The sequence below is a fragment of the Oryzias latipes genome, chromosome 7 (assembly GCF_002234675.1).
Source record: "Oryzias latipes chromosome 7, ASM223467v1".
Classification (NCBI taxonomy): domain Eukaryota; kingdom Metazoa; phylum Chordata; class Actinopteri; order Beloniformes; family Adrianichthyidae; genus Oryzias; species Oryzias latipes.
Window position 1 is genome coordinate 2616293 of NC_019865.2, and position 16162 is coordinate 2632454.

The 16162-nt window shown below is 40.5% G+C and overlaps 1 protein-coding gene across 2 annotated transcripts in view; it reads left to right on the plus strand.

Moving 5' to 3' along the window:
• LOC101175236 (plexin-A1) overlaps nt 1-16162 on the plus strand; it is a 260037-nt gene that overhangs the window by 168761 nt on the left and 75114 nt on the right. For both annotated transcript variants that reach the window (XM_020704419.2, XM_020704420.2), the window contains exon 10: nt 8835-9035. In XM_020704419.2, the coding sequence (XP_020560078.1) occupies nt 8835-9035 (201 nt within the window). The remainder of the gene's footprint in view (nt 1-8834; nt 9036-16162) is intronic.

Below are 16162 nucleotides of genomic sequence, written 5' to 3' on the forward strand. Positions count from 1 at the left end.
GACCCGGATTGGACTTTTTTGTGTTCTAATTTTAATCTGAGCAACAGTTTGTACTTTTTCTGAGATCAGTGAAGACATCAGTTGCTTGACAGACATCGGTTGGAGTCGAGTAGAATTTGGCCAACGTCCCCCATGGGTCTCCTGAGAGGGGAATTGGCTCCTTTGATTCAGATTTTCAAAAATTTCCTCCACTTTGGAAGTGTTCATGAGTAAAATTAGAAAGTTCTGCAGACACAGCAGTAATGATGTCAGACGTGATTCTTTGATTCACAAACTCTAAGAAAATCAGTGATCCAGCAGAAAAGAGCACAAATCTTTATCCCGTTTCTGCAAACTCCCATCAGTGAAAGGTTGCAATGAGTGGGTGGACACTCCAAAAGACTTTCAGCAAGGTTCAAAGTGTCTTTCATTGAGTAGAAGCGATCTGCTGATGGGGCCCTCCCGCCACCTGAGACTGCTGCTCAGGAACTTGGTACATTTGTGTAAAAATAGATAAAAAGTTTTCTTACTGAAATGAAGCACAAAGGATGAGTCACAAATGTGCAATAAAAGATAAAAGGCTTTTTTTGTGAAGGAGAGCATCAACATTTCAAAGACATTCACCCAGTGGATTTTCAAAGTAAATACGTTTCCAGTTTGGAAAGTTGGATCATCGCTGGTTTTTATCCCGACCTTGAAAGGTTGGCGTTTTCTTTGGTGGGTCAAAGAAGTTTCCTTTTGTTGAACGGGTCGTGATCTGAAATAGGTTGAGTCTGTTTCTGGTGTGCTCCCCTGTGGCGAGGAGCACTTTGTCATTTTCCGTTCCTAAAATAAAGTCAAATTCATCAACTTTGATCCTGCAGGCTGAAAAGACGACAGCTGAACTCGCCGAGGCCATCCCGTAAAGCTCCTTGGTATCCGTCATGTGTGCAGTGTGTCGCCATCAGAAGGGGACTCGCTAACGCATTGTGTATTTTCAGAGGCTGCTATTGATCCGTGAGCTGATGCTTATCGGCTACATCCTCCACTTTGACTGTCCAGACTTGATAGCGTCCCGATAGACACACAATCGCAACCAGCCATCTGAGATCTCACATGGACTCTGACTGCACTAATTGGAGGCATGCAATGAAGACCTCTGACGTCCTGATAGAAACCATTGTTTGGTTTTTTCACTTGAGGTTTATTTAACAAACATTTGAGGTGGGTCTAGAGCAGGCGTGTCCAAATCGAGGCCCTGAGGGCCGTTCTCCACCCGGTTTTCCAGAAACCTTGCCTTATCTGCTGCTGATTACCTGGATCAGGTGTGTTCAGCCAATAAGGAGCTTCAATGGCAGTTTTTTTGGAGAACACTGGCCCTCCAGGCCTGGATTGGGGCACCCCTGGGACTCCTGAGGATATCTTAATTGTACGAGTTAACCCTTCAACACCTGAGATGTTGCAAGCAACACCTAGATAACACACACTCTCTAACATGCTGTAACTCTTTGACCCTTTACGTAATCTTTGGGAATCCACTGATTTTGACACCGAGAAAAGCTGATTTTCACATCGGTGGTCCACTGTTATGCTATATTATTACACATTTCTGACATTAAGTGCTGCATAATAGTACCGTACTGTTTTAGGGGTGAGGACAGGTAAGGGGACTCTTTGACCTAAAACAGATGTTTTTTAAAGTTGCTGTTTTCATTGAACAGACATAAAAAACAGATTTAGATCTTCATAAACAGTCGTGTTGTGTTGTCCTTGTGAATGAATGATGAGGTCCCAAAGGATTTGCCCAGGAATCATTCTGCATCTGCTTTCTAGTGTGCCACTTTCTATTAAACCTATTCTCTAGGGCTGCAAGTACATGATTGTCCAAAACCAAGACCAAACGGAGGACTCTTCCTCTTCGGGCTGATGCGGTCATATCATCATATCAAGTTGTTATCTTTTGTGTGTGCGTTTGTGTGTCTGGAATAGTGGTCGATGGGGTCTCGCCCTCTTTTTTCTGAAACGGTTCATTGGACTGTAACGCTAATCCGCTGGGACCCTTCCATACTGGAGTGACCCACCCCCCAACCCCCTGGACACTCACACACATAGACAAACACACTGACTACCTCATCCATCATACTCGGAGGCTGTCTGCGCTTCTCTCTGTGAGGTGGCCTCAATGGTGACAGCCTGCAGCCAGTCGGAGATCTGGCCTCATCTATGACATCACCTCAGAGTGCCCCCCCCCAGAGGAGACGGTGTGCGGGGGGGTTGAGGAAAAGAATGAGCGAGGCAGGGAAGCTGTGGAAAAGAAGAAAAGTCGATATGAAAATGCAGCGGGGTGTCGGAGGCAGCGGGAGTTCATGACTGCAGGCATCGTCACGGTCAGATGAACCTCAGGGCAGAGGAAGAGTCAAGAGGCGATCAAATGTTAGGGAGACACATAAACGGCAACAGGGGAGTTCAGCAGGTCATCCCTGGAAAAATAAAGTAGTGGATGAAAAACTGATCAAAGTTTGAGTTTATATACCGACAGGGTTTACTGTTGCTAGAAAACATACTCAACACTGAGTTTGCTGGGATTTTCAAGACTTTCCAAAGTTTGCTTATTTGAAATAAAAACTCAATCAAAGCATAGACTTTTTTTGCTCTTGATTTTCTTTTACTTTTTAATCTCACTATATTAACAGAAAATATGGTTAAAGACTTAATAGATCTAAAACACTTACTTTATCCTTAAGATAGGTTAACCTTGTGAAAAGAGCTGCATTCTGGTATTTTGCGTTTTTGTTTTTTTTATTTAATAAATTATTCCAATTGGACCAATGTAAAAAATAATAAACTCTATTTTTCTCTCTCAGATCTTTTGTTCAGAATTTTAATTCATTTTCATTTTTTCTGCAGAATAATCTTTTTATCACATTAGCATTTCATTTACATCTTTTTCTAGCTTTGGACAAAGTAACAAAGCCTGGTATTTTCTTTTTTTTCTGTTTTTCCGCCCCTAAGATGTTATTTTAGTAATGTGTATTTTCATTTAGCTTATTTTCAGGGATTTCTTTAACACATTTTTATCACTTTTAGCTTTCTTCTGTTTTCTTAGTCTTCTTTTAAGAATCTTATCATGTTTTCCTACAAGTGAATAAAAAAACAGGGTTTAGCAGGACAGAAAGTTCTTCTGTAACCCTTGTGCCATCCTAGGTACTTTAACATTGGGAGTGGGGTCATCTGGACCCCGCAAGACAGTGCACTGAACCTTTTTTCTTCAATGATTTGTGATTTTCACTGGTGTCCATGAAATCCTCTCCACCTTTATCCACCTTTGTCATGGTAGGGAGAACACGTCAATGTAAGGATGGGGTCATCTGGACCCCATAGGATAGCACAAGGGTTAAGCTACTCTGCTGCACAACAGCATGTACTGTGCTGTGCGTCTAACGGACATGACAGAGTTGTCTCACAGTTGAGCACCTATAAACATTGAAAGAAGCTGATAGAGATTTCACACTATTGAAAGGGAAGTGAAGCTCAGACTAATTTCTTTCCGAAGACTCACCTTCTTTGATCACAGCATCTGTGTGTTTGGCCTCAAGGCTCCTGTAATACAGTTCCCAGCACTGGTTTGCTGCACAAAGCCAGAGGGCAAGATTTGACTTTGGATCAGGGTGTGTTTGAGAGCTGGGGGTGAGTGTGTGCACACTCGCTCTGTTCGTGTGCCTGTGCACTTTAGGCCTGTCGAGTTCGGAGTCACAGTCGGTGTTTATATATTAGGCTGTATTAATCACTTGGGAATTGGTTTGGCTGGACAAGAGTGGTGCGTTTGACTCCAGAGCCTCGCTCTTTCGAGAGCCTGACCTCCTCGACTCTCATTCCCACTTTAATAAACGAGTGTGCGACCCTCCAGACATTCCTTCCTACCTTCCTCATCACTTCACCTCTTCCTCTCTTTTTTTTTATCAAGTGGTTTATTGCCGCTCATCCTCTGCATAGCTTTTCATCCCTGACCTACAGTGCAGTAAACGTAAATCTCAACAAGGCTTTTTGCAGACAGTTTGTACCCAACCATTTACTACTAGATGCCTGTGATTCTCAAGAAGTTACTGTTTTAGAATATATATAGATTAAGAGGGCAGGCTTTTCTCGTGAAGAAGAAAAGAACAAGGTCACAGAGTGAAAGAAGGAAAAAAAAGAGAAAAGCAGATCAAGTGTGATCAGCAGGAGAGAAAAGAAAGCAGAGGATTTGGAGGAGTCCCTCAGGTAAAGAGATTGTTGTGTGTCATTGTGTAAAACCACTTCACTATCTGATGCAGACGCAGCTCTGACACCTGTCACAGCTCCCACAATCCTCGGCTCCTGAACCTTTGTTAACCCCCTTTATGCTAGTTTTTTTTTTCCTCTTTCTTCCTCTGTGGGTTTCTTTGTAATCTCAGTGTTAAAGACACTTTTTGTTTGTGTTCAGACTTATGTGAAGGTTCAAATTATCCTCAGAGGAAGGCTGCACGTTTCATTATGACTCATCTCTAATGAGAAGAGGTGTGTGCGTTGTTGGAGCAGGATGGGCAGCGGGCGGCGCAGATGTGGCTGGACTCTGCATTTGTCTGAGTGGACAGCAGCCAGGCAGGACGTCTGTGCACAATCGCAGCAGATGCTGTACTGGGCTAAAACACGACCTCAAGCTCTGAAAGCCAGTCAGCTGGTGGTTGTCATGGTGCAAACGTGCCTTTCTCCAAACTCCCAGCAAGGTTGCAGGGAACATTTGGTGCGTGAGCAGTGCTGTTTTGAGAAGCTTCACAAACTTGTGAGGTAAAACGCACCAACACATCCTTCAGTCTATGATTGTTTCCTATTCAGGACTCCTTAATAATTTATTGAAAGTTATTCTCACTTCATTAGCAGTCTGTGTGCATTTGTGAGGATTTTACATTTTAGCTGTCAGCCTCGCTCACAGACAGTCTGCTTCACTGCGCTCCGTGGCATCAGGTTGATCTCTTATCTACTTTCCTGATTTCATTCCTTCTCACCAGCTCGTACCAACACCACGGCCATAGGGGGGCTGGGGGTGTTACATTTTACTCCCTTTGTTGTATGGAGTAGGTTATGAGCTTTACTAATGGCTTTAAAAAGAAAAACACATCACTCATAAGAAGTTGAATAAATTCTGCTGCTCCCAATGGCCTAATCAAAGTTTACATAAACACTTTTTTTTTCAAAGTCTGTACACAAATGTTTGGAGGAGACCACCAGAGCTGGATCCCTGGCAGAAAAGAGTCCAAAAGTACAGACACTTCTGATTTTGATCTGGATGGGTCACCAATCTGATGGAAATAATTACTGAACAGGATGTTCTCGGCGGGGTTGTTGATGAATCTGATATTTAAAAAAAAAAAAAAATGTAAGCATTGAATATTCTTTTTAAAAGTCAAGTAAGTGACTCCTTCCTTTTGAAATGAGACCACACGAACAACGTTTTTCATCGTAGTGTATGATGTTCCTCAGGTTGTTACATTTCAGCGAAGAAATTGTTGTCTGGTAAGAAATACCGCAACATGTGGGACTTTATTGCACTGCATTGACCAAACAGCACTTAAAAATGACGATGACAAATAAACTATCGTTTCACTTCATAACTTTATACTGCCATCACCGCTTTATTTATACACATACAGTACTGTGAGGTATGTGGAGGTTGTTTGAAGTCAAATCACTGCTCCTCCGAAAACTTCAAGCAAGAACTTTCTATCTGAAGGGTTCAGTTCAGATCATTGCCCTCCTCAATAGCCATAGACAATAGACGGTAATGTGTGAAAATGTTTTTTCTGAACTGTTTTTGTTGCTAGTTGAGTGAAATTTCTGCACAAAGGGGTAATCTCCAAAGGCAAACTGGTGGAATGTCAACTTTGTACCAACAGTGAATGAAATAGACTTGACAATGTCTGCTTTTTGCCGTTGTCGTGTCATTTTGTTGTCTGTTTTTGTGCATTGCATGTTTTTATTGCATAGTATGCATGCAATTGTAACTGTTTCTTTTCCACCCTTGATATAACTTGTGGGACTTTACAATTTCTTGAAAAGAAAAGCTGTATTATCACGTCTGAGAGTCAGCAGCAGAGTAGTCTTCCTCTCTGATGTCACGGTGACATTTTGCTTTGTTGGTGTGGTTTATTTTAGCATTTACTCTCTGAGAAAAACAACACGCTGCTTCCTTTTGACTAAATGTTTATAACACAAAAATGACAGTTTGGCAGTGAGGTGGGATTTAATTAAACATTTCTGTTTGTACTTTATGTTTATTTTACTGCCTTTCCTCATGAATACTAAATGTACTTTAGAGGTGTGCATAGTATACCTCTGCTATATTACTTTTCTCTCTGTTTATGTGGCCGTGAATGTCTAAGTCACAATTATATTTCTTTTCCAGAACAAACATGTGTTTATGTCCAAGAAAATACTGTCTAAATTACAAACATTTTGGATAATAAGAAAAAGAAAAAATATATATTAAAAAAAACACATTTATCTGAAAGGTTTTCCTTAGTTTTGGAGCATAAATCCAGAAGAAACTCAACTATTGAAGCAGATATTAAAAAATTTAAAACTGAATTTATCCTGGATTGCGTGAAATGAAGAAACACAAACTCCAGCTGACAACTCAATGTTTTCTTATGAATTAATTAATGCAGAAAAAAAACTGCTAGAGAGTCCAATTTGCCTCAATTGAGACAGCTGGTGTAGCTGGTGTTTTGGCCAAATATTTACTGACTGAAGAGCGGCAAAGACTTTGTCACATTTTTTGAAGCCTCCAGGTCTATATACAAACGAAACAGTGTGAAGTATAAAAACTATAAAAGTCACATTAGGCAGATGTATAAATCTTCCTAAATAATAAAGATTTGTATTAGACTCTATTTGTATCTTAGGATATTTTACAACAACAATATGTTGTTTGGTTATGATGTCAAATTGTTTGGTAGTTCCAAAAAAAGCTATAAGGTCTCCAGAATGGCTCTCATGTCCCAAACTCACCTCCACCGCCCCACACCCTCACAGCCAAACTGAAACGCTGGAAAATGGTTATAAATGTTGAGGATAATCTGCACATTTCTTTGATATGAAGGCATATGGCATTTTCAATAAAGATCACTTCGTCTCAAGTAAAATCTTGATCGGGTTTTACTGTTACAGTTGGTTAGGTGGCTTCAGACACACGAGGTGCATATCTGTATCAACCCTTTTTTGGATCAGATTTTAATGCTTCACTCCAACACATTATAGAAGCTGCTTCAAGAAGCCTGTACAAATCAAATCAAATCAAATCAAATCAGACTTTATTTGTGGAGTTTTCTTACTGCAGTAGCTCAAAGTATTCAAACATCTTCCAATTTAGAAACCAAAAGCAAGACTGAAGACTTTCACACATAAAGGAAAAGATAAATTAAAATTATAGCACTATGCTCCACCCCACATATGCAAACAAAAACACAACATATTAAAAAAATTAAATGAGAGATTAAGAAGGTGTGAAAAAGAAATCTGGCTCGATACTTAAGTAGAGAAACAATGTTTTTGGGACCCCCCCACTCATGTTCACAGCAGATGAAAACCACAGGAGCCCCCAGATCAAAGCAAGCGACAAACCCAGAGATCCCTCTGTAGCAACCCTGTTCACTGAGAAGCTCAATCGCTGATCTGGAGGATCCACATGAGGAAAGAAACATGTGAAAGGAGTAAAATATGTAAAAGAAAAACAAAGATTAGTAATTAGATTAATACATAAATAAATGCACCTTAATAAACATATGCAAATCACTAAAAGTGAATTAAAACTATTAAATTAAATGAGTAAGCACAGAGGGATGAGTACATAACATAATGTATACATCAACTAAATAGATGCCTACATTTTGGCTCAAATCCAGATTAAAAGGGTGGTTGTGATTGGAAGTGATTTGAAGCTTTTGTTGACCCAAACGCTGTGATAGCAGTCATTTAAAAAGGTCAGACTTTCCTCATTTTTATTCTTTTGGGGAAAAAAATATTGATACAAATTTTGTACTTTGAACTGATCATGTAATATTATATTACTATTGAGTTAAGCACAAAATCTAGCAAACATGCTCTGTATTTTTGTGTTGCCACTGAACACGCTCATGTGTGCGTTTTGGGTCGAAATTAGTGTTTGTATGTAGAGACCTATGACATCAGTATGAAGAGATGATGGGTAGGAATAAAGGAGTCTGAGTTTTATTTTATTTTAATTTTTCCCAGCAGCTGACCAGCTCAGATCAGAGCTGAAGAGCTCGTGTGTTGGACAGATGTTACTGTTGGATTAGGGGTTTTTGAATCTTTGGACACACAAGGTGTATATTTGTATAAACCCCTTCTGGATGTGAGTTTTTTTTATTTCTTTTTTTACTCGTCCTGTCCAGCAGCTGAGCAAACAGATGTGAGCTGAGTGTCTCTTGTGTTGGACAGATGTTACTGTTGCATTAGGGGTTTTTGAATCTTTGGACACACAAGGTGTATATTTGTATAAACCCCTTCTGGATGTGAAGGTTTTTTATTTCTTTTTTTACTCGTCCTGTCCAGCAGCTGAGCAAACAGATGTGAGCTGAGAGTCTCTTGTGTTGGACAGATGTTACTGTTACAATAGGCGGTCATGTATCTGCGGACATATATGTGAATAAACCCCTTTTGTATTTGAGGTAACTTTCCTTTTTAACTATATGCATCAGGCTTCTTTGATGAAGTGTTTCTTTTGATGGACAATGATCTTAGTTTGCATTTGATGTTCTGACATTTTCTGGATCCATATCTTTGCTGCTTTGCTTAACTCTCAAATATTTCATCATTTGTCTCTCATGTTTTGTCTGCAGGAGTGCCCTCAGATCCTGCCCTCCACCCAGATTTATATCCCCGCTGGGGTAATGAGGCCGATTACACTTCTGGCCCAGAACCTGCCCCAGCCTCAGTCTGGACAGCGAAACTATGAGTGCATCTTCCACATCCAGGGCAGCGTGCACAGCGTCCCTGCTCTCAGGTTCAACAGCAGCAGCATCCAGTGTCAGAAGACCACGGTAAGAAGAAAAGCTCCTTCCTGGGTCTCAAGCTGGTTTTACTTCACAGCTACTTAGTAAGTAAAGGCTTAAAACGGAGCCAAAGGAACACGGGGACCGACTGTTGGAAAGCCACAATCTCTGACTGATTTCTGCCTTTTGGGTCTGACTCAAACTGCCAACAATAATGGAGAACAGCCGTTAGAGAAAAGTTAACTTCCTCAGCTCCAATCAGAGCAGGAGGCAGAGGGGAGGCAATTTAACGATGGCAATTATGTCTTAAGGAGGCGTACAATATGAATAACTTGCTGCAGCGCTGGCTCACTGTGATTGGTCCAATGATGAGGGCTTCCTGTTAAAAGGCAGCCTGAAAGAGCGTTTTCCCCCCTTTGGCAGCTGCGATGGCGCCCTTAACTCCAGCCTGTCACACACCTGACAGAGGCCGCGGTCATTCAGCCAACTTCCTCCCCACACAGCTGGCTCCAAACACGCAGCTGATTTGCGACCTCTTGCTGTTTTTGAACTCTGCTACAATGGAAGTTTGCACCCCTGCAGGGAGGGCCTGAAAGCCTTTGTTCCTCAGATGTGTGACAGCAATTCAAAAAACAGTTAAAGCGAATGGTATTAAAGTGTACTTCAGGGTATAATGACGGCTCTCGTGGTTCTTTTGAGGTTTGGAAATGAAAATTATGCACAATTAATCACATATGTTTCTATGATTGCTTCTTGTGCTTTTTGACAAATTTATTCCTAAGTAGATGTATTTGAAACCTCCTGAATACTGATCAAGTTGGAAAACAGGAAGTTTTGTACATCCTGTTGAGATGCATGATGTGGTTCAAAAGTTAATTTTCTAAATGATTCTCATCACTTTGAGTTCCATTCTTCAGCTTTATGGTGGAAATGATACTCGAGCCCTGCAGAGTTTAGGTGAAACTGCATAAAACCGCTTTGGAGTTCAAAGTTGTAGATGAAGACCTCCATCGGGAAAATGATCATCCAGGACAAAAATGGATCATCAAGTGGTGAATAGTCAGCAACAAAATCTTCATTTAGTGTATTTAAAGTCCCTCTGCGATCATCTTTTGATCTATTTTCAAAGTGTTCCCAGTGGTATTTTAATGATTGTTACGCCATTGTTAGCCCAATTCTGCTGAGCAGCAGTAGTTCATTAGAAATTCACCTCTGAGTTGCGGGCAGGACTATTGTTGGAGAGTAAGCCCAACCTCATTTCCTATCATCCATCTGTTTAAACTCTTTCCTGCTAGCTTACAACCCCAACCTGACAAAAGCGGTGCAACAAAAATGGCGAACATTTTTGGAACAATCCAGCCGTTCAGTTCTGATCCAGATTCCAGCTCAGACGAGGAAAACAAAGACTTACATGGATGTATTTGTCCGCATTTGGATGCATCAGAATGGAGCGGAGCAGGGAGCTTGTGGCCCGCTCAGCAAATTTTCTGTTATGAATAGAATCTTTTTCCAACAACATTGTTTTATCTGCTGCTGAATCACAACTCAGAAATCCACTATTGAGCTCATTTTCTGTATACCTGTCCTCCATTATCAGAACAATGCCACAAGAACATGTTAAAAACACCAAAAAGTGAGTGGGACTTCAATACCACAGCACAAATAATGAAAAAAACATTTTTTATTTTGTTTCCTTTACAAAAACAGAGAAACAAAAGGCTGTCATTTGCAAAAATCGGCACCAAAAACAATGATCCTCTGTGGTAAAGCTGACAAAACAGACCAACAACATGTAAAACTCCAGAAACTCAGGCAACTTTACACAGACGGCTCATTTTATTTAAACAGCAGCCAATCAAAACCATAATTTTTCTCCAATCGCTATAGAGAGTCAATTACAAGGAACAAAAGTATCAGTTGTCTAAGGTTGTCTTTAAGCCAAGATAATCAATAAAGTTTAAGCCAAATTAAAATAAATCTGTGAATTAGCCCCTGTAATAGAGGAAGGGATTATAAATAAACAGAATTACCTCCCCCTGTAAGTAGAATGCATGGGGTGACAGTGGAGACGATGAAAACACAGGAACATCAGCCAGAAGAAAGACAAAGAGCTAAACTACAACTGCAATCATTAGTTAGACGTTTGAAGAGCAGAGGAAGCGGCGAGTGGTGAGTGAGGACAGACAAACCAGTACATTGTAGGATTACTCGCTTGTGTTTTTCCTTATAGTTCCCGTCCAAACTTTCTGTTTTGGATTTTTCAGTATTTGATTTTCCACTTTGTGTTTTTTCATTGACTGTCAGAATGTCCAAATAAAGTCTTTTTGAGAGAATAAACTCAGTTAAAACCCCAAACTAGTCAAAAAGACATTGAACTATTGATGTTTTAGCTTTTCTGAGTTCTGACAAACTAAAAATGACTTTGTTGATTTTGGAAGAAAAAAAAAGGATAAATATCACAAAAAATCATTTATTTTGGCTTTGTTTCTAAAATTGCTGCTTAAGAGTGGATAATCTTGAAAATGTGAATTCAGTTGCTGTTCGAAAAAATAACAAAGACTACATAACACAGAGATTTTACTATTGTTATGGTAAACAAATGCAAGAAAACAATGGATTAGACCCAGACAATCAATTACACTAGATCAATACCAACCAGCCTATTAGCAGCCGTGTGATCCTGCTTTGTGTTGCTTGTTATGACTTTAAATTGTCTTTTAGTAAAACATTTTAAAAAAAAAAGCACAAAAATGCTTCTTTAAGTTTAACAGCTTCTTCTTTAAACTCAAGTTTTGGGAGGCAAGTCATACTCACAGCTATACGTACTTAAGCTGCAGTCCATGATTACAACATTGCTTTTTTAAAAGGTCCTGTTTCATTAAATATGTGCAGCATTGTTTGTCTCAGCTGGTGGTCTTTGTGACATTTTAACCAGAAAAAGGAACCAAAACTGTATTCTTGTAAAATGTATTCAACATTTCAGGTTGAAATAATGCCCCTCAGCATGAAAACACAATAAGGAAGCAAAAAAACAACAGTTTTATCTTAACTGGGAATAATCTCATCTTTCAGTCATAACTTTGTCAGGTTTATTAGTCGGCAGTTATGTTTCCTATAGAAGCATTCCATAAACATGTCTTTGTCCCTCCAAAAGCATCATCAACACAGTTTCTGCAACATCCTTAACTTCACATGTGCTGACGATCCTGATGCAGCAAATCAGAGGCCTTCCACCGCACAGACACACTTACCTTTATTTCTTGAGCCGTTGGTGCCCTTTTAATGTGTGGTGAACAGACTCTAAGAAAGCAAGAAACTCTGATTTCTACACAAGTCTGCAGTTGCTGATGCACGTGCTGCCTGCCTGGTGGAGCGGGAAGCCCCCTCCTCTGCACCCCGGTCCCGCCGCTCGTCAGGTGGGACTGTGATAGGATCCAATTAAGGGAGCTGTAGATAAAATGATGATGGATTGCAGTGATGCGCTAGACTGATGGACTCGCAGAAAAAGCCTGGTGAGAGGAAAAAGAAAGAAGCAGGAAGACAAAGAAAGGGAGTGCATCAGAGGAGAGGAGCAAACAATGATGATACACCAAAGAGAGGATGAGAACAAACCCAAAAAATGAGACAGAAACAGATGGAGACCGGATGTTTTGGGTTATTCAGGATGTGACAGAAAATGAAAGCATAATCCGTGTAATAGTAGAAACACTGAAAGAAAATAGAGGAATGGAGGCAAGCACACTTGGAACAGTAGGAGATGGTTAGAAAGTTGTTCAGCCGTAAAATGTGTATTGACAAAGGTTTGTCACAGTAAAATACCTGCATGTCTACATATTAAATGTTCCCTGGCTGTGTTGGTTACAATCTTACAGGTTTATTCTTTATTTATTTATATTTTTTGTCAAAGTGATGAACAGCAGCCTCCCGCAGGTTCAATAATTGACAACAAAAGTGCAACAGAACAACCTTTGTGAGGAGGAAACAAAAACACAGGAGTTTTGGTCTAAAGTTTTCCACTTTTCTGTGCAGTCAACTTTCTGTAACACGTTCAATCTCAGGTCCAACCAAGGGTACTTTACAGAAAAGGCATTTATGACATATCATGAGGTAGAATAGACTGAGAAATATGTGGCTCAAACATCTTATTTTTTTTTACATTATGGCTTACAGATCCTATGACCATCCCTTAATAATTTCATAACATTCTTGTTGTGAAACATTCTTTGGAAGAGAGTTTGGCCCCATTGATTTTTTTTAAGGTTTTGCCCAATAGTAGGCAGTAAGTCGAAAGAATTGCGAAAATTATCGGATTATTACAGTCCAGGACGGCGGCGGGACAGAATTAACTCAGTATTTGACCATTTAACTGGTCAGCTGAAAAGTTTAGACTGTTTAATTTAAATAAAAATATTTTAGAATAATTTGAAATACCTTCATGAGAAGATTATTAGTAAAATTTCCATATTAATATTTCCAAATTACCAAAGAAAACAGATGAATAAATAAGCCTGAAAGGGTTAAGGAAAGCCTCCCTAAACAGAAAGCAAATAAAAATATGAATGTCGAGGATCAATAGACAGGAGATCCATCTGTGATTGAGAACCGGCGCTTCTATGATGTTCAATATCCTCAGTGGGGAGTTGTGTGTGTGTATATGTATCACAGCAAGCAGCGGCTGGGGCAGCAAAGGGTAATAAATCAGAGAAAATTAGCCAGCAGTAGATGAACACTCAGCTGCTCGATCTTACTGTCTCTGAGTGCATTATTTAGTCACTCACGAAACACAGAAACGTTGAACTCGAATACACCGGGGTCCTCAAGTATGCATTGATGCACGCTGGCCTGCCCACAGGACAACCCACGGTGGCGTGCGCACGCTGCGGCTGCAGGGATACCTGCTGGTCTGTTCGTGGACGATAATACACGTGCACGCTCTCGTCCTCCCTGGGGGTTTGGAAGCTCAACATGAAGCAGACATATGGAGATTCTCCACATGATCCTCTCCCTAATCATGTGGAGCAGACGGAGACTGTAGGATCAGCAACAACCAGGAGCCTGCTTTACATGATTTATTACACCGACACACTTCGGCTGGTGTGCAGCACACGTGCACGTTGACTTCCTGCATGCATCTGGCTCGCTGCAAAGCTGCACAGTCCCTCCTGAAAAGATGGGTTTTTAGGTGTCTGTGTGTGCTTTACCAAAGGCTTTTTGATGTATGATATCTGACAAATGAGAAGTTCCAGCACAGAGTTTCTGCACAACACTGCTGGTGTGTTTAAGCCCAATGTGTCCTTTACAAAAAAAAAACTCTTAAAAACCGTTTTGTCATTTCCTGTTCTCATCTTGCTGGGAAAAAATAAAATGTGGTGCAAAAATCATTTGCTAAAAAACAATGATTTAGACGACTAAAAGTTTCATAAGGCTTTTTTTGAAGGGGGGAGTTGACTTCTTTTCCTCTACATGTGTCAGTTCAGACTTAAGTACATAAATAAAGAGCTGTCATTTTATTTTCCAAAATAACCATTCTTGCTCTAATACATTTTTTAACATTTTCCTGATAATCCTAATTTATTTTCATGATATTTCTTTCTGTAGTTCAAGTTAGCTAAGTTATAAACTGAAGATTTTTCAGGATAAAAAGTTGAATTTAACTTCCAAATAGGATGCTAGTAGTTTCTTATGTGGTTGCAATTTGCTACGTCAGCATCGATTACTAGTAAACTAGTACTACTGCAAACAGAAATGTGTCTTATTGGTTTTATGAAGTACAGGCGAGTCATTTAGATTTACACGGAGGACAGAGAGTAAAGGGAATTGAGAAAAGGATAGTAGTTGTGGTTCCGTTTTTATTTGAAGTTGCACTTGTTTTTGGAGCTGATTGTTGCATTCACGGCAGAAATTAAATGGTTAAATCCAAATCCATTGACTTTAAATGAATGTAAGGTGGTTGGGGTGGGGGGCATGTGTGCGAGCGCGGTGAGCTTGTAGTTTATTTTTAACACGCTCTCGGGCATCCTTCAACATGACTAATTACACAAGAGTGACCTGAACATGGATGCAGACGCACACAGCTCCCCGTTTTTCTACTTTCTCCCCCCTCGCAGACCAGCTGCTCTGTTTTGTTAACATCGACAGTTTTCAAATCCTCAGACGCACACGCGCACACACACACACACACACACACACAGAAGTCCTATCTATTCATACGATCCATGGAGACATGCAACCCATGGAGACAATTCATGTAGCGGGAGAATAAACGAGCGGCGGAGCAGATAACGAATGAACCTGAGCTGGGCTGCTGTTACTGTAATGAGGCCAGGGACGGCTTTGTGCTCGCTTTGTACTTTTTGCTGCTCCTCCCAGCCCCGTTTTTTTCATCCTTAAGTCACCTCCTCTCCTTCCCTGGTTCTCTCATTTTCCCCCTCACCTCCTCATGGTTCAAGTGCCACCAAAAGTCCTCTTCTCTCCTTCATTCTTTCTCCTCCTGTAGTTGTCAACCCACTGCTGCTCTCCTTTCCCTTCCTCTCCACCCTTCCCTTCTTTCTTCCCCAGGGGGGGTCCACACTATGAGTTGTCTCAGGTAGATTAATTACATGCAGTGACATGAAGGAGCTGGCCACAGGCTTCAGTAATGAGTCTGATTACTCATCTCCAGCAGCTCTGCACACTCAGGGGAGGAAGTCAGGACAGCAGGCCAGCAGAGGGACGTCTGGGGAAGAGAGGGGGTACAACTTTGTACCCACCAGATCCCACCAGTAGTGGTTTGACACCACTTTTAAGTGCAAAGCTACAGAGAAGTCACAAACTTGCCTTAACTCAGGAGCTGCTCAGTTGCTTCTCTTTGAAATAGCAGCTTGAAAAGTCCGGGAATGATCTGTTTTAAAACAAAACAGAGATGAGAGAAAAATAATCTCTAAAGATGGATAGACTTTCCAACAAAATATCATTTGGTCAAGGTAAGTCATTTAACACCAGAGCTAAACAACACACACTTTTTAACCACTGGAACTCTTCGATCGTTTACGCAATTAACGTAATTCCAACAGATTCTGCTGGAGAGAAAAGCAGCTTTTGCTGATATGAAATCTGCTTTTCTCAGCTTCACAATCTGTTGGAATATCTTTATTGAATAAACTGTTGAAAAGTTAAAATAATTCAAAGAACGTCAA